Below are 24,258 nucleotides of genomic sequence, written 5' to 3'. Positions count from 1 at the left end.
CCCTTTTAATAACATAATTTTCAAACTGAGGAAACCCATTAGTGGGTCATAAAATCTGTCTAATGGGCCCAATCAGTGCTTTTTCAAAAAGTGAACTGGGATACAGTGTAACTGACAAAAGAGTGTCACATGTATGTGTTGTCTCCGGAACCTCTTTCAAGGAGATATGTTTTATGCATGTATGTAGGTTTGTGAAGAAAGCTTGAAAACTCTACTGCCTTAATAAATCATTTATAAAAACCAACATTTCAAATTTTTTACACTCTAAAAGTGCAGCTTGCCTGTTAAATACTTTACATGAAAACTCAGTTACATTTTTTTTTCCTCATGTAGGTATTGAATTTTCTCTGCCTTTAATAAAAGAAAGTGGCTATAAGAAGGAGACAGCATCTGGAACAAGCTTGGGATATGGGGAGTATGTGATTAAAATAACTTTTTATGTCATCCACTGACTTACGGACTCATGAAATAGATTTGTACAAGAGCAGCTTTGAGAAATAGGGACTCTAACTGTAGCAATTTCCTAGGGAGCAAGCCATCAGTGATGAGGACGAAGAGGAAAGTTTTTCCTGGCTGGAAGAGATGGGTGTGCAAGATAAAATTAAAAAGCCAGACATACTTTCTATCAAGCTGTATCCTTTCAGTTGCTGTTAATTAGAATTAATTTTCATTGAATGACGTTAGTGAGAAGTTTAACATTGGCAGTTTTATATGACTATAATCTTGAATTATCTTCAGATCATATTAAAACTAATTGTCCATTGTAACATTAAATAAGCCCCTAAGTAATAAATGGTGAACTGTTAAACCTTTTTTAATCAAAACGTTCAATTGTGATTCTTTGTGGGAGAATAGGTGTGTTTTGACTAGAGAAGAAATTAGGTTCAGGTGTCAGTTTGTAGCAAATTCAGATTGTTAACATTTTGATTGAAACATATGCCTTATGATTCGGTAAAGAGAGGTAGCAAGAGGATTTCCATTTCTTTGTGGTGAAAAGGAGTCTTGGGTGATTCAGAATCAAGATAACTGCTTTACACATTAGGTGAGATTTGCTTTTGCAATTTCCTTGATTGTCATCTTCAGTCGTAAAGAGAAACATGAAGTACAGATGGATCACAGACCTGAGTCTGTTGTGTTGGTAAAAGGAATCAACACCTTTACATTGCTCAATTTTTTGATTAACTGTAAGAGTTTAGTTGCTACCTCAGGTCCACAGGCAGGACTTCCTCCAACCCTCTTGTCCCCTGTTGCTTTCCGAGGTGCCACAATGCAAATACTTAAGGTAATAAAAATCTCCATAACCTAGCTGTTAATACAAAGTACTTTACTTTGTTTGATAGGATAAATTCTTGATTTAAAAAAACAAAAAAAAAACCTCGCAGCATTTTTACTTGGTACATATTTTCCTTTTGCTTTCCTCCCATTAAAAAAAAAAAATTTATAAGACAGTTACATCAAAGAAATTATGTGGAAATATGTAAATTATATGAAATCCTTTTTATTTTCTTTTTGAGACAGAGTCTTGCGCTGCTGCTCAGGCTGGATGGAGTGCAGTGGCATGATCTCAACTCAGTACAACCCCTGCCTCCCGGGTTCAAGTGATTCTTGTGCTGTGCCTCAGCCTCTTGAGTGGCTGGGATTACAAGCACACACTACCAACCCTAGCTATTTTTTTTGTTTTGTTTTTTCTTGTTTGTTTGTTTTAAGAGAGTGTCTCACTCTGTCACCTGCTGGAGTGCAGTGGTGCGATCTCAGCTTACTGCAACCTCCGACTCCTAGGTTCAAGCGATTCTCCTGCCTCAGCCTCCTGAGTAGCTGTGATTACAAGTGTGCACCACCACGCCTGGCTAATTTTTTTTTTTTTTTTTTTTGCATTTTTAGTAGAGACAGGTTTTCACCATATTGGTCAGGCTGGTCTTGAACTCCTGACCTCATGATCTTCCCTTGGCTTCCCAAAGTACTGGGATTACAGGCATGAGCTGCTGCACCTGGCCGCCCTGCATTCATTCATTCATTCATTCACTCATTCATTTAGAGACAGTCTTGCTGTCACCCAGGCTGGAGGGCAGTGGCTTGATCTTGGCTCACTGCAAACTCTGCCTACCGGGCTCAAGCAATTCTTCTGCCTCAGCTTCCCAAGTAGCTGGGACTATAGGCTCACACCACCATCCATGCCTGGCTAATTTTTTTGTATTTTTAATAGAGACAAGGTTTCACCATGTTGGCCAGGCTGGTCTTGAACTCCTGACCTCAAGTGATCTTCCCACTTTGGCCTCCCAAAGTGCTGGGATTATAATCATAATAAATTTAAACTTTAAATTTTTGTTTTTCCAATAGTCTGCATTGACAATGTGTTATTAAATCAGACAAAATACCATATGAAAAAGTGGTATTCTCTGGAATATACATCACCTGAAAATCTCATAATATGGAGAGGATGCTGAAAATTTACTAAGTATTTGTACTCACGTAACATTGTTTTGATGTCTTGGGAAATAGTTTTGTTCCATAATTGTTAAAGAGAGGAAACCCCAAATGGAAATATATTGAACATATTTTTGGCTAGACAAAAGGTTGAGAGATGATCATAATTTTCCTTTTCTTTAAATTTTCATAAAGGCACGAAGTGTAAATGTGAAGACACAAGCTCTTTCTGGATACAGAGACCAGTTTAGTTTGGAGATTACAGGTCCTATCATGCCTCATTCTCTGCATTCACTGACCATGCTGCTCAAATCTTCACAGAGTGGGTCTTTCTCTGCAGTACTATATCCACACGAGCCAACTGCTGTATTTAACATCTGCCTGCCAGTGGACAAACTACTTGATATGGTAAGAAAGACACCTACGAGCAGACTGTTTTAGTTGTTTAACTAGCTGGAGGGAAGTGAGTCATTTATGCTGAGTCACTTTTGTGTTTCAAGTAATTAAACTGTTACTTAATTATGAATTACTAGAGAAAAGAATAATGTCTATAAGTTTTTGTGAGGTAGCTTTCATGAATTCAGTCCAAGTACAATTTTCTTTTTTTTTTTTTTTTTTTGAGACGATATCTTGCTGTTGCCCAGGTGGAGTGCAGCTGCGCGATCTTGGCTCGCTGCAACCTCAGCCTCCTGGGTGCAAACAATTCTGCCTCAGCCTCCCAAGTAGCTGGGATTACAGGCATGTGCCACCATATCCGGCTATATTTTGTATCTTTATTAGAGACAGGGTTTCACCATATTGGCCAGGCTGGTCTTGAACTCCTGACTTTAGGTGATTCACCTGCCTCGGCCTCCCAGTGTTGGGATTACAGGCTTGAGCCATGGCGCCCGGGCTCAGTCCAAATACAGTTTTAACAGTGACTGAAGAACTTCGCATTTCAAAAAGGTACAACTTTTATTTTCATTTCCTCTTGGATCCAAAACTCAATAGTACCTGATTCCTTTATAGTTTAAGGAAACATGATTCACTGTGGGTATTTATTTAACCATATTTGCCTTTAATTTTGAATATACTTAAGGTTTTTAGAGCTAGAATAATTAAGACCTTTAAAATTATCTCATGCATCTCAGTTGGCTAGACTTATAAAAATAACCATTAATGTTTTGGGATTTTGTCACTACAAAAATTCTTAGGATCAACTTCTGTTGATAGGATGAATCACGTGAATGAGACATTTGTCAGTCTCCGTAGTAATTATTTGAAACTCTTTTGTGTTTAAAGATTGATGTGCTTTTTACTGACTTGTATACACATTTCCACAGGAGGTTGTTCATAAGGAGCTTACTAACTGTGGTTTGCACCCTAACACTCTGGAGCAACTTAGTCAAATACCATTACTTGGGAAATCATCTTTACGGAATGTGGTGCTGAGAGACTACATTTATAATTGGAGATCCTGAACACCAAAGTAAGCCTAAAAGGAATCTTTGAGGAAAAAAGCCTTCTAGCAAGGAAATTCAAGATTCTTGAAGTTGAAGGAATATACTGACATGTTATAAACATAACTTTTATTACAGTAGCATCTAAGGTTTTAAATCAGTGTTTTCTGCTTTTACTATTTTCAGATTAGATTTTTAGATACAAAGATGAAAAACTCAGATAACTCAAATGAGCTATCTGTATCCCTACAACCTAATTGTATATTGAGTAGAAACTGAATTAATGTTTCCTTGCAAATGGGTAATCACATAGCAGTTACCTCATGGCATTGTGACTAATGGCATCAGGGCAAAAATATGTTACTTTACCATTTACCTAAGACTGTTAGCAGGTTCTTGTTTCATAAAGGTAGAAAATAAATATAGATAACATCTACTGAGCTAGCTGATTGGTGATGCTTCTACCTTAATATCTTTCCTACTGATTTATAATTCCTTTATTTTCACATATACTAAAACTCTAATGCATGTTAATTCAGATAAAAAGGCATTTTGTATTCCACATAGAATAGTGTTAAGAATTGTGAAGTACACACTGAGCTGTCATGGCAAAGTAGTATTTAATGTGCTTATAGGGTGTGGGGGGGTGTGTGTGTGTGTGTGTGTGTTGTGTGTGTTGGGATTGTATAATTCACATTTTTAAAATAAAAGTGCTTAGAAATCAAAAGCATTGGGTAAAGAAATAATAGTATCTAAGTATTTGTTCACTTTATAATCCAGAAAATAAAACACCACGTTTATTCCAGAGAAGTTTGTATTTGGGCCTTAAGCTTTTGAAAATAAAGTTTAGAGACATAGCATATGAATACCACTGTAATACACATGAAATATTCTATCGGACCCTAAAAATTAACATAAACTTTAACTTTCTCATAGTCAACAAAATAGTGGCTGGTTGCCAATTTTATTAGATAAGTTGGTTACAGCATTTTAATTATCATTTTACGTCTATCTAGGTGTAGCTGAAATTCAAAATGCACATCAAAGTAAAACTATATCACAACTCAATGCCATACTAAATGTACTTGGCCTCTGCAATAGTAGAATTCTAGTCAGACTTCATTTTTTACTCCCTTCTTATGACCCAAGTGGCTTTAACAGGAATGCAGGACTTAGTGCTGATCATCACACAACATACCACTTTCTTTTTAGAACCTCTACAAAATTTTGAGGGGAGATGGTGGCAATAGCCCTGTGGAACAGATCTTGATCACCTCAATAACACTGGCCCAGTATCTGTCCAGCAGAACCCATTGTGAAATAGTACAAGGTGCACAGCCCTTCACTGATTACAGGCAAGTGTTACAGTAGCCTAGCCATAAGGAAGGGGAGTTACATCATAGTACAAAATACAGTATAAAAGCGTTATTTAACATTCCACACTGAAGATTACTCTGATGCCTTCAAACAATCGTTTGGATGTTAGCCACTTAAACAAATACATCACTAAGGTAAACAATATAAACATACCAAAACCCTGTATGGTTAAATACAATTTCCATGGTACAAAAATCAAAGCCTGGAGATGTTTTTACAGATTGCTTTTTACACAATGTCTTAAATTGCCAAATATTTACAACATTAAAGAGGAAATACATTGTGATGCAGAGTAAAATTATCTGAAATGATTATTATAAAACCTCAATCTATCTACGTGAGGCACTCCTGAAGCAAGTGGCATTAGCCATGAGGTCCTTTGGTACAAGGCCCATTGCTTGAAGAACCACAGTAGCTGCTGTGGCTTTAGCATGCTTCTTATTAGGGCTGGCAAAGCTGGGCTGGTAAGCGCTTCCATTTATCAATACCTATTCAAGAAAAACATACAATTGGGCTGGTAAGGGCTTCCATTTCTCAATACCTATTCAAGAAAAACATACAATAAGAACAGCATCAAACTTTAATATCTATTAGCTTTGTATTTTTTCACTAAATGCTAGAAAAATAATTTACAAAAATATAAAACCCATACTATGTAAGTCAAATTATAATCTCAACCCAGAAGCAGCAAATCATTTGGGAAAAGGGACTGCAAATTAAAAGCAGGTCTCCAAATTGAGAAAAAGACTGATAAAAGTATTAAATTAATTCCCCACATTCAACTAGAAAATAACAAATTGTATACTATATTTTGCCCATTTTTTTCCAATTTTTTTAAAAATAGGACATTGACAAGTCATATGAAAGCACCCTTCAGTTTAAAAACCCCACCACTTAACTACAAATACAAATCCCCCACCCATGAACAGAACCTTAATCCTGTCATGTTTACCCCTCACCCTCTAAGTCATCACATTAATAAATATATACAATTAGTGCAGAAATTCATATTTACCCTAAAGAGAAAATGTTTGCGATGATCAGGGCCACTATCATGGACCAACAGAAATTCAGGTGGTTGCCACCTTCTCTTATTACAGATTTCCATCAAAGCAGACACAGGATGTTTGCCTGCAGTGGGGGAAAAAATATCCAGTTTTAAATTATTTCTACCAACTTCTGCAACAAATAATGAATTCAAGGTGGGATTAGGGTAAGAGGAAATTCAAAAATGTGCTCTCACCTGACAGATCTTTCATTGCAGCAGAGAAGTTCCCAGACCTCTTTTGTGCTCTTTCTCCTACTGCAACAAGACCTTTAAAAAAAAAAAAATTGTTCACTAAATAACTTTCAAAGCACCATTTTAAAACAAAGATTCCTCTGTAGGAGTCTGACCCTCAAAATGTATGCCTTCAGATAAAATCAACAGATTCCTAGTACACTTGATTTCTCTATCAATCTTCTCTTTCTTCTCTTTTACTGTTTTTCAGCATATAAATTTATATTTAATATTCATAGACTTTGGTATGAGAAATTGTAATACCAAATGTAAACAGAAAACAAAAATTTAAGTATGGACAGAGGCACGGTGGCTCACGCCTGTAATCCCAGCACTTTGGGAGGCCGAGGCAGGTGGATCACCTGAGGTCAAGAGTTTGAGACCAGCCTGGCCAACATGGTGAAACCCCGTCTCTACTAAAGAAACAAAAATTAGCCGGGCGTGGTGGCAGGCGCCTGTAATCCCAGCTACTCGGGAGGCTGGGGCAGGCCAATCGCTTGAACCCAGGAGGCGGAAGTTGCAGTGAGTCAAGATCGTGCCATTGACAGCCTGGGCAATGAGCAAAACTCCATCTCAAAAAAAAAAAAAAGTTTATTGCCAAATGATTTCTGCAGATTTACTCTCTCAAAAAAGCCTCAGTTAAGACTCTTCCAAAAAAGGTTAGGATTTTAAGCCACCAAAAAGGTGAAAAAAGCGGTTGTCTCCAAATAAAATAGGTCCCTTTTTTCCTAGCAAACTCTCCTCTCCCTTCCTAACAAATGGGAGATGTTCTCAAAATATGAACATAACCTTTCTACATAACCTCCCTCTCCATAGGCTTATTACAAAGGGGATTAGCTATATTGCTAAACCCAAACACTGCTTTCCCAATTCCATATACAGGTTGAGTATTCCTTATCCAAAATGCTTGGGACCAGAAGTGTGTCGCATGATTCCAGGTTTTCAAATATTTGCATTGTATTTACTGGTCGAGCATCCCAAATCTGAAGAGGCTCAAATCCAAAATGCACCAGTGAGCATTTCCTTTGAGCATCATATCAGGATTCAAAGAGTTTTCTGCTTTAGAGCATTTCAGGTTTCCAGATGTGGGGTGCTCATCTTGTATGTTACAGGAAATTTTTCAACCTTTGCTAAATAATTCCGTGCTAATACAAGCTTTTCCAAACCTATCCTGGGAAATCTGTGGTTCTCCGAGAGCTTACAGTCAGGCCATGTCCCACAATTCCAAGGAGAACGCTTCCTGAAATTGTACAATACTTACACCAAAGTATTTGGTGCAAAGCTAGTTCATTTCCAAATTCATTAACACAGATTAACTGTTGAAGTTAGCTTCAACTTACTATTTGATTACAAAGATGAAAATAAATCCCAGTTTTACATTTGCCAGCTTTTATAAATGAGGTTTAAACAAGCTATAAAAAAATCATACTGAGCTGGCAAGCCTCTCGTGATTCCACTTACATTATTCCAAAGGAAGAAGTTATTTAAAAGATGCCAATTAGCTATTATCTGTGGGAACGATTAAATACTTAACAACTACATACAAGCTACATGGAAGACACAGTGCTGTCCTGCCCAGGTATCTGAAGGTAAAAGGAAAATACAGTCAATGCTAATGGTTCCAAAATGCCTTAACACCAGGCAACAGGAAGAAGTAACATTATTGTCAGCAGCTGGTCTACTATACTCTAACCCAACTAAACTACTGAGCTTGTAAAAAACAAAAAAAAAAGCAAACAGGGTTTATGAAATCTAGACTAAACAGCATTGTAATAGGAAATAAAAAATAAACCAAACTAGAAATAAGGATGGTTCTTTGTCAAGAGAAAATAAAATGGAAATCCTGTTTTCTAAACATGAAATCTGGTTGAATTTGGAGGTGTAATAATATAATTAGATATATACACATTTCCATATTTAGCAACTAGCATAACAAAAGGTGCCTTTTAAAAGTTCAAACTGGTGTCTCTATCCATAGTTATATAAAAGTAAGCTGCTTCTGTGAACCCCAAAAGGGGTTATTGTTTTTTCTGACAAATAGCTGTATATATACAAGAAATGCCTTCAGTTCAAGATCACTGGGTTCAAAAGGATATATTAAAGGTAACGTTAAAGGAGGTGTTAATAAACATTTCAAAAAAGAACTTATTACCTTTTCGGTCTGTCTTAAAATCAACTAAAATGGGTTCCTTATTGCCTTCTTTGTTTTTTCCTAATCCTTCTCCTTCTCTCCAGCCCATTTTTCTCATCAAAACGGCTCCCATTCCTCCAGTTACCGGGGCTGCTCTTAAGAACTGATCCTATCCAAAGAAAGAAAGGTAAAATGTCCCCATTTTACAGTTAGAATGTGGTAACAGATTCATTGTTTACTTTCGAAAAAGAGGAATCTTATTTTACTTCTAGATCTGTTATAGCAATTAAATGTAAATTCCTCTATATACATACTGTAGTGTGTATGTTCTGATTATTTTCACATTAACGTAATAGTATTTTAGAAGTTAAATAAGACAAGTAAATGGCAGTTTTGAAACAGTAGCCCTCGTGCCCCCCTCAAAAAAAAAAATTAGAACACTCCTGTTTTCGTCCACTATTTAGGTTCACTGGTATCTCTTCTTAGCTTGCAAAATAAAAAGAAGGCAATGTTAAAACAATCAATGATATTAATTGTCCCAGGTGTACCTAGTTTATGAATAAAGCCCAAAAATCACTTAGAAATAGTTTAGACACTGAAGAAGCATACTGTTGTCATCCAAAGTTTTCTTCCCCATTCTACTATAAAGCAAGTATAAATATTTTACTTTAGAAAATCCCTAAAGCAGCCAAAAAAAAAAAAAAAAACCTCCTGAAATTTACACAGTAACAAATAGAAAACAATCACATAAAATATCCTGTAAGTATGCCAAAATGAATTTGAATTCTTTTAAAACCTAGCTTGATGTTAAAAGACTTTTAAAAAACTCCTTAAATGTTTACATACCTAGGCCTCGGTAGCAGCAATGTTGTGAATAGTACGGCTGGCACTGACCGGGGCAAGAAGACAGCTACAAGGATTTGGCCCTGAAACAAGTTTCCATACAGAGGGGTGAAAGTTCACAGGTTATTCTGTGAACAATCATCTCTCTTGTATCCAACCCACTGAACCATAATTTCCATCAAAGCAGCAAACCACTTAATGTCCTAAGATGCACAAGTATATACATTAGCATGATCAACACTTATTTTTACAGGTTAAGAAATATTCAATGCCTCTTATTAAAGGGCATCCATGTACATATAACAAACAGTATTAAATTCTACTGTTGATCTTTATGGCCACTTTTTAAAAATTTGAAACATGTATCTCCAGATCATGCTTTATTTTCCCCTTGTTACTAAATTTTAGGTTTTTATGTTCTCTACCAAATATATATATAAATATACATATAGCAAAAGTCATTAACTTATCAACAGAGTAAAAAAACTTTGGTAGCTCAGGAAATAGTATGTATTCACATCTCCTATATTGATAAGTTAATACTGAATGTAAAAAAAAAAAAAAAAAAAAAACATGTTTGTATGCAGTAGTAAAACTATCATCTTTTGTTTCCCAGCTTTATAATTAAATGCTGGGGAGAAAACATGCCAGTGATGTGTGACTAGACATTAAGTTCATCAAGATGCTCTGATGGAAGGAGGCAGCTGTGGAGGTAAAAACATACCCCTGGTTCAGTTCCTTATTTGGTGCAGGCCATGCAGTGTAGATGTATAAAGAGAAAGCTGATGCTTGGATATTAACTGCCTTGATGCTACACACCTAGAATGTCTTTTACTTACTTCCAGGTTCATCCGTCCCTCTTTTCCAGGGAACACTCCTAAAAAAAAGGGCAACTGTGCAGAGTACAATACAAATCCCCAGATAACCCAAGTTTCCAATTTTGTTTCCATTCCCTAGTATCGTCATCTGTTTCTTTACCCCAATGTGAAAAAGCTGATTAATTTAATGAGACCACAATAATAAACTCTATTTATCAGGTCACATCCAAATCATTCCATTCCAGAAATAAAAGTTCTTTTAAACCAACTATTTTAAGTGTTTTACTGATTAATGAGAATACTGATAAAACTTTGCTTTTTTAAAAATCTAAAAATATACTGCAACAAACTAAAAAGAACACAGAGGATGTTGGTATTCCATGTGTTTTTTAACACATAGGTGGATGCTGGACTATACTAAAGAAGAGCCAAAATGATCGTTTGACAGGTTTTCTAAACACAATTACACATTTAATTAATAGATAATCTTTGTGGTATTTAACAAGAATGATACATGTTAAATTTTCAGCTGCCTAATGACTTCTACATATTGTGGTCCATGTTTAATTTTAAAAAGTTTCTTTTTTAGTTGATACTAGCATCAAATATTCTTCAGTAATTCTATACAAATGAATCTTTTCCTGTAAGTTCTACTTTTAACTATAATTTAAAATTTGGTCTGATGAGCATATCTTTATTGCATAGTTTATCAAAATGATTTGCTTCCCAAAGTGTATCTTATATAAAATATGAAGTCAAAGTCTTTTTTAAAGGTGCTACTAAAATTTTAAAATTATTTACTCAAAGTCTGTTAACTGCCTACAAGACTGCAAATACCAGAAGAAATTGGTTTTAGGGGAAAACCAATTGAGTCAGTAAAAGATTCACTTTTTAAAAGTTATTTAAGTTATTAACATATTTAGAAGTATACAAATATTATGGATCAGCACATCATTAGATAAAGACCAAAATTTTGTAATGGAAGCACATTCAGAAGTTTCTACCTAGTAGTGAACATTGCCTGTATTATGTGCCTATTTTAACACCCATAAGCTTTATTTCTAACTTCCTGAAATATCGGCTGAAGCTTCAAGACTAAACAGTATTAAAAAAGTAAAACTAAAGAAATAGATGTACATTTATAGTTCTGCCCAAGATGTAAGACATTTTTTCAAATAGTATATAAATCACTTTCATACTAACTATAATACAGAAGTCCAAGATTAATCCAATCTTTAAAATATTTTTCTATATATATTTTCACCTTTATTCTAACACCAACTCTCAGCAAACTACAGAAATTGTAATTTCTTAATGAATCTAACTGTGTACTCACTATACACATCAGTGCAACTACTTCCCAAAAAAGGCAGGCATAGTGAGTATACATGATGTTTCATATTAATTTGTTAGTAAGATCAACAAAGATAAAGCTATCAAAATTGAAATAAATGTTACAAGATTAAAATACCCAAAGCAACCAATGTCTCATTTTTCAGAAATTCAGCTCATTCACTGGCACTCATAGCAACTCTCTATAGGTAACCATCACATTACTGATTACCACTAGACACCTCGGAGACTTTGAAATTCCAAAGTTACTTGCCCACGATCACACAAGGAGTCAGGAGTACAACAGGATAAAGAAACCTTCCCAATCCATTAGACCACGCGGCCTCCCAGTTTCAGCACTGCTATGCTGCCAGTACTCCTGTAACAAATTTCCCATCACCCATCCAACCAATCTTTGTCCCTTCACCAGAAGGTGTTTCTTCAGAATGCCCTTCTTAGCCACCTAAGACTCCCCCAGTGATGAGGCAGCCGTAGGTGGAGTTCACAGGTCTCACTGCAGAATCTGAAACCAGATGCACCTACATCTTCGTAGCACGAGGCGTCCATCCTCTCCCTTGATTTTAGGTCTTACATATCTGTTTTGTCATGAAATTAGTGGTTCTCAAATTGAGCCTGTGGATCACCAGAGGCCACTAGGGCCTAAATGGTGGTCCACAGATTAATCTCCATCCCATCCCCTTCACCACAGCCCACCCCACTCCAGCCATCCTCCCTCAGCCTTCCAGTCCCATGGCAAGATCACCACATGCAGAGCTAATACTAGGGCCTCCCAACCACTTGCTGTGACCAGCAGCTGACAACCAAAAGGACCTGGGCCACAGGTCACAAGAGGAGTAAGGAACAAGGGCCAAGAGATCTTACAAGAAGGCACAGGCACTAATGAAGCGGGTGGGGTGCAAGGACAAAGGAATAGAGGAATGGAAAATTAAGGTGGTAGAGGGCTCTTGGGGGCAGTGATCCACCAAAAATAAACCTGTAATAAAGCATCCCATGATGAAGAAAAATTTGAGAACCACTGCTTTGAAATGATTAGGTTAGTAGTCCAGCAGGAACTGTGGAATATTCTGAACAGCACCTGATACGCTGTTAGCGTTCAAAATATAGTTAAATCACCCCTTCAAAAGCAGCAGTAGCAATTTTTAAAATAACCTTATAAATTAGTGGCTCTTGAGCCACATTTATACATTTGCCATTTTCTCATGAATCCAGTCCGTCTTCAGTGTCCGCCCTGGAGCATATACACATAGCAAATTTACTCGGAACTTTGGTTAGAGTCACTGGTCTTTTCATGCAGTTTTAATAAAGTTTCCAAAAAATTTAAACTTTGTTTGACACTTTCATATGTGCATATACTGTGTACCTTTTTAATCCAGGCTTGGGCACCAGTATTGGCCAACTGTTCTTGTGTCAAAACCTGTACTCCTGTACTTCCTGTGAACTGGCCAGGAATAGAGTTCAGCTGAGCCCAGGCATCAATCTGAAGAAAAGTAGTAGTCTCAGTTAACTAAATAAAATTACCTGATTAAAATGTCACTGGTAATAATTCGCTAAAAATGGCTGAAAAGCAGACTTAAATATTTAACTTTTAAACCATATTTAACATTAAATGTTTGCCTACTTTCTAAATAAGCAGTTTGACAACATTTAGTGAATTCTATTAATAAGATTTTGAAATGTATCTAAAAGCACGGCTACTAAAAAATACAGCTGTTAATATTCTTCAAACTGTCACACAGATAAACTAAAAATGCAAATAAGAGCTCATATGGCAATGGGTCCCCACCCTCCCTTCCTACCTATCTCATACAAATGTATTATAGTACATGTCATGACAGCCTGGATTCTTAATTACTTCCTTTGAGACATTATAAATACAGACTAAATTCATGACACAGGTTTAAAGAGTTTAAATACAGGAAACTGTCCACTTGAATACATAAAACAACTTTTTTTTGAGATGGAGTTTCACTCTTGTTGCCCAGGCTGGAGTGCAATGGTGCAATGTCTGCTCACTGCAACTTCTTCCTCCCGAGTTCAAGCGATTCTCCTGCCCAACCTCCAAAGTAGCTGGGATCACAGACATGCGCCACCATGCCTGGCTAATTTTGTATTTTTAGTTGAGACAGGGTTTCTCCATGTTGGTCAGGCTAGTCTTGAACTCCTTACCTCAAGTGATCCACCCACCCCGGCCTTTCAAAGTGCTGGGATAACAGGCGTGAGCCACTGTGCCCAGCCATAAAACAACTTTTTAAAAAAGCTTGTACACTTTTTTTCAGTCGCCAACATTTGTTGTGATAAAGAATCAGCTATCATTCACACAAATTAGATTTACTAAACACCTTGCTATATCAGCAACGTATTTCCTGTCTGAACATGTACTTACTGATTTACCATAAAACAGTAGGAAATGAAATGGAGAGGCTGTCCATTGTTAAAAGCACAGACTCCAGATTCAGATTGCTTGGGTCTGAATCCCAGTTCCCCCACTAATTAGTTGTGTGACCATGGATATCACGTAATCACTTTTTTTTTTCTTTTTTTTTTTTTTTTTTTGAGGCGGAGTCTTCACTCTGTCGCCCAGGCTGGAGTGCAGTGGCGCGATCTCGGCTCACTGCAAGCTCCGCCTCCTGGGTCCGCGCCATTCTCCTGCCTCAGCCTCCCAAGTAGCTGGGACTACAGGCGCCCGCCACCGCGCCCGGCTAATTTTTTTTGTGTTTTAGTAGAGACGGGGTTTCACCGTGTTAGCCAGGATGGTCTCGATCTCCTGACCTCGTGATCCGCCCACCTCGGCCTCCCAAAGTGCAGGGATTACAGGCGTGAGCCACCGCGCCCGGCCACTCTTTTTTTTTTCTTTCTTCAAGACAGTCTCTCACTCTGTTGCTCAGGCTGGAGTACAGTGGCGTCATCTTGGCTCACTGCAATCTCCGCCTCCCGGGTTCAAGCAATTCTGCCTCACCCTCTTGAGTAGCTGGGATTACAGGCGTGCGCCACCATGCCCAGCTAATTTTTGTATTTTTAGTAGAGACGGGGTTTCACCATGTTGGCCAGGCTGATCTCGAATTCCTGACTCCTTGTCCCCACCTCAGCCTCCCAAAGTGCTGGGATTACAGGCGTCAGCCACCACGCCTGGCCTTAACCACTCTTTACTTCAGTTTTCTCAGCTGAAATATTGCAGTTATTACTACCTACACATTTCATAGGGTTGTAGGCACTTAGTTGTTTTTATACACCAGATTGTAAACTCCTTGAGGACAGGGAAATTTTTCTATTTTGTTCTCTCAAGAAACAGTTCCTGCCACATAGTAAACAATAAACATTTATTGAATAAATGATCAAGCCTCAAATCACTTTCATTTAAAATAAGACATTTAAAATAAGGTAAATGATGTTACAACTTAACTAGTTAGCGAAATTCTTATTTAGACATTAAAACTGGTACATTGGTGTGAGCTGGCTGAAGGTACATAATAATTTAAAAAAAAAAAAACTGCTACATACCCTTTCCTGAGCTCTATTTAACATGCTCATGGCTTCAAGGTCAAATGCATTCTCACTGAGTCTTTTCTGAGCAAGTGCTCGTTCACTCATTGCTGTAGAGATGTCCACAGGCTACGAAAGAAAACACAGATAATTATCTCAAATTACCATAGTCCCCTAAATTCTGAAAAGTACTCATATCTTTAGTTGCTACATGTCAAAAACAAAATAATAGTCTTATATACTAATAATCTTGGAAAATAGGGAGAAGACTCAAAAAGAGAAAGTAGTCTTGGAAAACAGAAGAGGATTAAGATAAATTACAAAGTATCACACAGGCAGCAGAACTGAACCCAAAATCTGACTGAATTTAGTCAGTTTTCTATTATATATATCAAACTATAATCATAGACGATTCCATTAAGAACTTAAAACTCTCTACCCTTCGTGATTGAAAGCCATTTATAGTAAACTGCAAATTTTTTTAACTGTGGTAAAGGTTATTACATTCCTTAGCAGTTTTCATTTTACTCATTAGCATAACCTTCAGAAGCAGTAAGCAAAATTATTGAATAAGCAAGCAGAAAATCATTATGATCGCTCTTTTACTCATCAGCGTATCTTTAACATCTTCCCGTTGTGGACACTTTGGTCTTAAGAACCCAATTTCTTTAAACAATATATTCAGGATATACATAAGCAAACCATGTTTTCAGTTTATACATACTACTTAAGTATAATATTATACTATTTATAATTATAATACTTCTGTGGAAGTCCATAACATCAACTGAAACACTTTTAAGTGTCTGAAGTCGTAGGTCTTTCTTTTCAAAGCTCATATTCTACCTTTTAAAACCTTATGGCAAGTGGAAGAAACTTTTCTTAAAAAAGTAATCTTTGGAGCCAATTCTTAATTTGTCAGATTCGTGGAAGGTTTAACCACAGAAGGAAAAACACATCAACATAAGTATTTGGTACTTTTTTTGTTCTAAAATTAAAAGCTCGAGTTGATCTGTATCAACTCATTTCTTGGTTTTTGTTCTTAACATTATTAATATTTCCTAGTTATCTCACACAATAACATTCATTTTTGTAAAATGCTTATCTGACATGGAAGGTTTTGCTGTTTTCATATACAAAGAGTAAGTAGACACTGCATGAACATAACAAACATGGGTAAGTCAGTAAAGAGCTAACAGCTATGGATTTTCTTTTTTACAAGTAGAGGCTAGTTGTTATTAAGACTATGTATCATGTATAAAAGACTTCTTTGAAGAATAAGACCTGTCTAGTAGAGAAGGCTGTATGACTATGAGAATAATTATAACTCATGCATAAGGATTCACCAATCTTTCTTACCTTCAGAACCTCTAATCCTCCAGAACCTCTAATCCTCCATAATTCTTAGTTACCTTGCTAATGAACTAATATTCCTTTAGCTAACTCAAGGTTTTTCTTTAAGAAAGTATGGATTCTGATATAATGCCTTCTTAAAATGAAAACAAAATTAAATTTTTCTGTAATTAGGCTGTTTAATATATAATCTTTCTAGAGATCTATAAACAGTCTAATAAGCAACTGCAGAATACATCTTTCAAATTGAATCTCAACTATAATTTCGCTAAGTCGATTTAAGTAAATCATCACACAAATTAGAATATTTCTAAGACCTATTAGAAATATTAATCTAAGCAAAGTGAGACTGAAACACTAAGAAACTTAGTATGTTCGTCTTTTACTTGTTAAGTCTGTTTGATTCTTGGGACTTTACATGAGAATGCAGATATTTCAGGTGAAAATTCACGTACCCCTAGGCCTACCTTAAGATGTTTTGTCAGCTAGGATTATCAAGGTAATTTTTGAAGGCACACCATGAGACAAGTACTGTCTCATTAACCTTGTCACACTTACTTTGCTTTTCCTAGCAGCCTCTATAAATCTAAGTGTTAAAGTGTGCTTAGACATAAATAATAGGCTTTTATTCTAAAAACGCTAAAATCTGAGAGGATACTGGGGAAAATGTGTCTACCCACTATCCCAACTCCTGATCCCTAATTTCCAACTATAAATTAGCCACAAATCTATTCAGATGGCTCTAAAATATAACTTCTAGAATAAAACTAATTCTTTCCAAGTAGAAAGCAAACTATTATACCTGTGAATATTTTTCTCTCTTAGCCCTTATTAAACAGGTAACCTAAATGCCTCACCATTTATCCCCAGAATGGAACTCTTCAAATCTTAGTGTTTCATATTAAATTCATGTGACTCTGAAAGGAATTTTACTATAGCAACCTTGATATTTAAATAAAATTACAACTATGTTTTTCCTGAGGTAGTAAAACATTTATTCTTCAACAGACTTACCAAGGGAGCTGCAAGTTCATGTCAAAAATGTATTACCAAATAGTAATTTGACTATTAGTTTTATATATATATATATATATTTTTTTTTTTTTTTTTTTTGAGATGGAGTTTCGCTCTTGTTGCCCAGGCTGGAGTGCAACGGCACAATCTTGGCTCACTGTAACCTCCCGCCTCCTGGGTTCAAATGATTCTCCTGTCTCAGCCTCCTGAGTAGCTGGGATTACAGGCACGCACCGCCAACCCCTGCTAATTTTGTATTTTTAGGAGAGACGGGGTTTCTCCATGATGGTCAGGCTGGTCTCGAACTCCTGACCTCAAGTGATCCGCCCCGCCATGGCCTCCCAAAGTTCTGGGATTATAGGCGTGAGCCACTGCACCTGGCCATATTTTTATTTTTAAATGCGAAAACACACTCAAAGTAGAATGACTCAAGATTATCTTAACCTCGTAAGGATCCTCTAAAGTTTACATCAAAAAGCCTGTTTCCAGCCGTTCAAGGTAACACAAGTTATACAATAAGGCATAAAAAGCCAATACAATCCCCAAAGCAGCAATTTTTAAGGGTCAGACCCGATGTTACTTATCAGTATCACTCATAATAGCACAGCTACCCTTTAGAGCAGCATTGCCCAGTACAACTTCCTGCAGTGATCACTACTGAGCACTTGAAGTGTAACTAGTGTGATTAAAAACCTGATTTTTCACTGGCTGGTAACTGCTATATTGGACAACAGAGCTTTAGAATCTTAACTATCCTTTAATATTCAGAAACTGGAAATGTAAGAAAGGCACCAAAATTATGGTAAAAGGCCCTTCCAAAAACTGGTAAAAAGAATCTTTAATCTGTAGAATACAATTATCAAGTTGTCATCAACAAGCCTTAGTTTTTACCAATACACTATAGACTAGCACGTTACCTAATGTATAAAAATAATTCTGTAGTAATATTCTAATAATGGGGGAAATGTTTACTGACCTTTCACCTTTGCTCTAAAAGGTGAAATTTACATAAAAAGTGTCCTGAATTACAATTCTCAGATTAATAAAAACTGCCCAAATTCTTCACTCTTTCTCCCTCAGCAACAAAGCAGACAACTACTACTTATAAAACCCACAAAGGTGTCTGAGGAATAATGAAATTATATAATGCAGTTGGCACCATATAACATGCATTTCATGATCTATATTGTACATGTAAGGGCCTTTTACATTTTTATTTCTCATTTAGGAAATTCTTCTAAATCAATTTACTCCTTTTGTTAACACAACTGTTGACATAAAAAGAACAAGTATCTTAAGAGACTTCTTAGAGTATCAGTGAAAGGATATAAAAGAGCTAAAGATAATTGTTAGGATGGGGTGAGTCAGATAAGGAAAATACCTATAACCAGAAAATTATTGTCCATTATTGGTAATCACAGATACCTTAAAAGCAGGCATAAAAGGCAAACTATAATTATAAGAAAATAGACCTAAAGAAAAGCATCTGGCCTGTATATAAAACATGATTTTAGAATATTTAGCAAATATTAAAATATAAAGAGGTTCATGCATACAAGAGCAAAATGACAACTATAAAAATTTAAGCCACAGAAGGTCCCCATTATGTGTTTGGTTGGCTTTAAAAAGTGAATTACAAATCTTTTTATTGTATCATACAAAATTATCTAGTGTATAATAGACTAAATGAAGTACAAGGGGAAAACAAATAGATAACCTACTAAATGGTTCAGAGAAATTCAGCGTTAACCACATAAGAGAATCTAGGAAGAAAAGAATTAGTAACAAGGCTGTATATTACACATTCTAGCAGTGCCAGAACCTATGTGTTTAATTTCCAATTAAAATTTTCATTTTACTCCAAGTTTTCCTATACATTTAGAGCTTATAAATTTTAAAAAAATTTAATTCCATTGGGATGTGGAAATATGATTTGGTAATACAAACCAGCAAACTGCTTAAGATAAAGATGATCTTAACATCTAAGCATTCACTAGACCTTAACAATACTACCTCTGGACCCCTAAAACATTTGATTGGTACTAAATCCATGGTAATGGTTGAGTAGAGTTATTACTGCACTTATGTCAAAGATTACATCCTAATCTTCTACTCAATAAACCTCTGCTAACTTTATTACCAAGAATTAATGCTCCTGAGGACTATTTTCAAAATACTAGTTTTCCAACTTTTTTATTTCATTGTTTATAAATCAAATTCACACAAATACAGTCAAAGTTCTGTAGTCACTCCTTACTGAGGATGATGCTGGCTGGTTTCTGAGTATGAAGACGATGCTATGGCAGTACCGCACACAGTCTGATGAGTTGTTTTTCCATAAGAAATGGATTTATGCAGCTTCATCCACAATGTCTATCCATTCATACTCATGTCAAAGAGCATTCATATGCAAGACAATTGGTGGGATTAGGGATTATAGCAAAGCTAATTCAGCCCTCTTATGGAGATAAAATCTGTGATCTTTGCCTAAATGTTTTATGCTCAAGAACAAAGAACCACAAACTCCATTTATATTTATTAAAATGAAAAAGGCATAGATAAAAATTACTATTCATTTCAAAGGTTGACCATTTAAAAGAACTATCTCCTTTTACTCTAGAAGCCTTTATTTCAAACTCTAACAAGGAATCAAAAGGGTTAATGCTCCCATAAAATGTTACCAAAAGTATTTCACAACATTGGTATATATAACACTAACTGTATAAATAATAAATTCATTACTTTTACCTTCTATATATACAATATAGTATATTTAGATGGTAGCTAAATAACCGCAACTAAACATTTTAAATTGTGACTATTTCCTCTACATGTTTTAACATTATTGCCAGGTAAAAGTGCAGATATGAAAGCAAAAGGCAATCCTGTCTCTTTGCCCCAGTATTTTGGGATTCTTCTCTTTAGAATTAATCTGTATGTTCTTTTCAGTCTAATCTTGTAAGTAGCTTTAAGAGGTTTTATATCAAATAGTTACATATATTGTCCCAAAAGAGACATCATCTGCTTTATTCATTTAGCCCTTTGAAAAGAATTGTAAAATAATTTTACCTTCTAGGATTCTTCTTTGGTAAGAAAAAAAATTTTTTTAACAAAAAATAATAATGTCACCATTATTTGAGTACCTTTCTCTATCAACTTTTCCCACCAGATTTAAGAATAATTCTCCTCAACCTTTAAAATCTGACAACTTTTGATGACAAACAAGGCTAAGGCACCACAGTGTTGAGATTGAAAATGGCTAAGTACTAAATTTCAAATACACATACATACACACACACACACACACACACTCTCTCTCTCTCTCTCTCTCAAAAAAGTGTAAGCATCAGGAGTTACTAAGCACTTTCCCCATGATTGAACTGAAGAAATTCAAAACAGTTATGCTCACTTATCTTCTCAGGAAGATCCCTTGGAATTCTGCAATATTTGTTAAGTCTTCACTTCACTGGAAAATATTTGTCATACAAACTCTCTCCTTACCTATTTTTTTTCCTAACTCTTTTTTAAATGCTTAATCTGCAGGAAATTACTAAAAGCATACATATTAGGATTTCTAAGTAAGTCTGTTCAACCCTCTTATCATGGTTTATATTCAGCTACAAGAAGATTATGTCAGCTGCAAATGTCAGTTAACCTTTCCCTCTTGAGATATGCAGGTAGCCTGATTTGGGAATTAACAACTCAAATGGTCTCACTAAAATATCCAAACCAACTCTCTCTCTCTCTCAACTGGTGATGGCATAACTTGCTTCACTTGTTGAATCCCATGGGAATACAGATTATCACCAGTAACTGTAAGTTGCACTGGCTAGTTATCATGTCCAGCTTCACTCTATAGAACTTGTTCTCAAAATGCTGCAGGTCAAACAAAAAAAAGTGAAAATGTCACCAGTGAATAGCTTGGGGAAAAAAGTACTGCTATCAGAAAGTTTCTGATTTGGGTTCTGTTCACGGTCTGATTTTATAAACAGGTTTTATTTGTTGAATTGGAGGTGTTTACTGGAAGATGATGATACGGCCAAGCCAAGGAAGGGAACCTGCCGTGAAGAGTACAGGTGTCTCTGACCTACATATGCAAGAACTGCAAGAAAAATGTCCAGATGGGCATCAGATACCTAGTCCAGTCCTTGGCAAAAGTCTGGGCTTTGGAAACCAAGGGCAAGAGGTGATGACAACTAATCTGTAGTATTTAAAACTCCCACCCCCCTATTAAAACTCCACCCTCCCAGATCCCCCAAGCGTGATTTTGCACAACAAGTTAAATAAAAGTAAACTGTTTATTAAAAGATACAGCAAAGGTACAGATACAGAGATACATACAAAGATACAGATATATATATATATTTACATATATATACAGTCTTGCTGTTTTCATGTGCACTATATTTAGCAGCACATTATTTAATCAGGCGGCATATTAATGGGGTTGTTTTGACACTTGGCATTATTAAGATACAACTATAGCCCCGTGGAAATTTCAACGTGTGAATTCCACTTCTCCGACTTTTAATAGTAGCAAAGGGGGGAAGGAGAAGGGAATGGAGTACCAAGGCTGAGCATTAGGTTAAACACAAGAATTTAAAAGGGCCAAGGTAGCAAAGGGAAGGAAAAATAATTAAAACTAAAGGCTATCTGACAAACACCCCAGAGAAACAGTAAGAAACCATCATTAAGGGCAATGGGCTATGTACCCAAGATGCTCACATCAGCCTACAATGACCTTTTCCAATCCAGTTCTTGTGTTGAACCTGAGGATCTGCCCCTCTCCGCTCAATCCCTCCACCCGATAAATTTGCTACCACCAAAATCTAGAGCTATAGAGCCTTGAAGCAAATCGGGAAGCTAAATAGTTGTACCTTGGACTACCTTCCCACAAGTGCAGGGAGGGCCCAATGTTGGGTAGGGATGTGATAACACTGTTCTCTGCAATTCGATGCTTTTCACTTTGTGGCTTGGTTCCACAAAGTGAATTGCATCGAGTTACTGTCAAATGAGAAGCTGCGGGTTGTTTCATCTGTCGTCTAACCCGGCCCTGCCGTTTAACCCGGCCCTAAGAAGAGTGAAACAGAATCCAAATCAGATATAAAATAACAATGAAATGGCAGATTCAGGTATAAAAAAGGAAAAATACATAATATTCCTCCTACTTACCTCTGAGGGCAAATTGCTGCTGAAAACATTATCATCATCTTTGTTTTCTTCACCATTTTTCTCTACAGGAACCCATTCTCCATAAACACTATCCGCTTCTTTTTTCCGATGTTGAGATCCAGATGATACAGGGAATTCTTTTGTTAATGTTACCTGGCTTTTTGGTGGAGTTGGTTTTGCTGCAGCAATCTAAAAAATAAAGTGTTTCTTAATTAAAGTTCAATATCTGCATTAAATGGTTTCTGAGATTTTCGACATCTGAAGGAAATGATACTGTACATTATTTCTCACAGTATTTAAAACAAAAATTAATAAACTAAATTCGATTTGGGTTTTATTTAAATAGTTCCACAAGTTACACTGTTTTACCAATCCATAAGCACTAATACTCACATTCAGATTGAAAAAAATAGGTTTGGGTTCACTGAGTTTAAAAGGATGATGATAAAAAGGAGGTTCTTCTTCCTCTTCATCCGAAACATGAGGTTTATTCACTATTACATCATCATCTTCTTTACTCTGTGCGATCTGTTTACATTTCTTTAAAAGTAAAAACAAACAAAAGATAAATCTTACGCTTTATGTACAACATGTAATTTCTTAGAATCAAAACCACATAAAAGCAACTTTCCAAAGTTAAACAAGATTCATGATAGGTTATAGATAAACATAACTTGGCATATTAACTAATATTTAAACACACTCTGGCTGGTCAGTCAACAACATTTATTGAGCACCTACTATGTGCAGAGAGCGCACTGTACTGGGCACTGTCTGGGGAATACAAAAAAAAAAAAAAAAAAGAAGAAGAAGAAGTAGAAGACATGGTCCCTGCTCTCAAGGAGCTTACAATCTAGTACAAGAGAAGGAATACATATACATGAAATAATTGAACACTTTTACAGAGCAACACAATTAACAAGTGCAAACTGATATAATACAAACTGAGTACATAAGTGCTAAAAGAACAAAGGCTTGAGAGAGAATAGAGTCAGGCAGAGTTAGAGAATCAAGGAATATTCCTTGAAGAGTTCTAAGCCAGATTTTCATAGTGAAGAACAAAGACTGGTAGGGAAAGGAAAAGTCATCCTACTCAGGTGGTGGTAAAAAGGTGAGAAGAAACTTGGGACAAGAAGGCTGAAGATGGGGCCAAAAACAGCAAAATATTAACTGTCCATAGCATTTTGGATAAGGAGCTTGGATTAGGTAAATAAGCAATAGAAGCGTTTACAAGGTCCTCAACTTTTTTTTAAAAAAGTTGTAATTCATATTGTAATAAATCTAAGCGAGGAAACAGATTCAGAAGCTTTACATTTTCCCAAATGTATGGCAAAACAAAAGATCTGAAACATTTGCAACAGGATTAGATAGCAACATGTCTCTCCATAAATGTTTTGTGGGTTGAGGAGAACTTAGGAAAATAAGGCATGATGGAGAGGGTGCAATTGATGAGGTCTGATACATAAAGCAAAGTCAATTCCTTCCTGAGATGCAAAGGAACAGACTCCATTACCTGGCTTTATAAAAAGGTCAAGAGTAAATTTGGGTAGACCTGTCTCTATACAAGCAGTAGAT

At 36.1% G+C, this 24,258-nt stretch overlaps 2 protein-coding genes across 3 annotated transcripts in view; one reads left to right on the top strand and one right to left on the bottom strand.

The window, feature by feature from the left end:
• Positions 1-22,318, top strand: part of DONSON (downstream neighbor of SON) — a 29,200-nt gene extending 6,882 nt beyond the window's left edge. Inside the window, exons 6-11 of one of the 2 annotated variants that reach the window (XM_031664849.1) lie at positions 334-415; positions 528-632; positions 1,084-1,282; positions 2,620-2,832; positions 3,747-3,892; positions 21,504-22,318. In XM_031664849.1, coding sequence (XP_031520709.1) covers positions 334-415; positions 528-632; positions 1,084-1,282; positions 2,620-2,832; positions 3,747-3,884 — 737 coding nt within the window. In that variant the 3' untranslated portion in view covers positions 3,885-3,892; positions 21,504-22,318. Of the gene's footprint in view, positions 1-333; positions 416-527; positions 633-1,083; positions 1,283-2,619; positions 2,833-3,746; positions 3,893-21,503 lie in introns of those variants that run through there. The other variant, NM_001168786.1, reaches the window with a different exon arrangement.
• The window catches only part of SON (SON DNA binding protein), a gene marked incomplete in the record, with an annotated part of 32,513 nt that continues 13,976 nt past the window's right edge, over positions 5,722-24,258 (bottom strand). Inside the window, 8 exon segments of the mRNA NM_001169043.1 lie at positions 5,722-5,781; positions 6,256-6,371; positions 6,484-6,555; positions 8,672-8,819; positions 13,025-13,141; positions 15,163-15,273; positions 22,684-22,872; positions 23,077-23,223. Of these exon segments, the coding sequence (NP_001162514.1) occupies positions 5,722-5,781; positions 6,256-6,371; positions 6,484-6,555; positions 8,672-8,819; positions 13,025-13,141; positions 15,163-15,273; positions 22,684-22,872; positions 23,077-23,223 (960 nt within the window).

This window comes from Papio anubis, chromosome 4 (assembly GCF_008728515.1).
Source record: "Papio anubis isolate 15944 chromosome 4, Panubis1.0, whole genome shotgun sequence".
Lineage (NCBI taxonomy): Eukaryota > Metazoa > Chordata > Mammalia > Primates > Cercopithecidae > Papio > Papio anubis.
The sequence above is the reverse complement of the archived record's forward strand: the minus strand, read 5'-3'. Positions and strand labels throughout refer to the sequence as shown.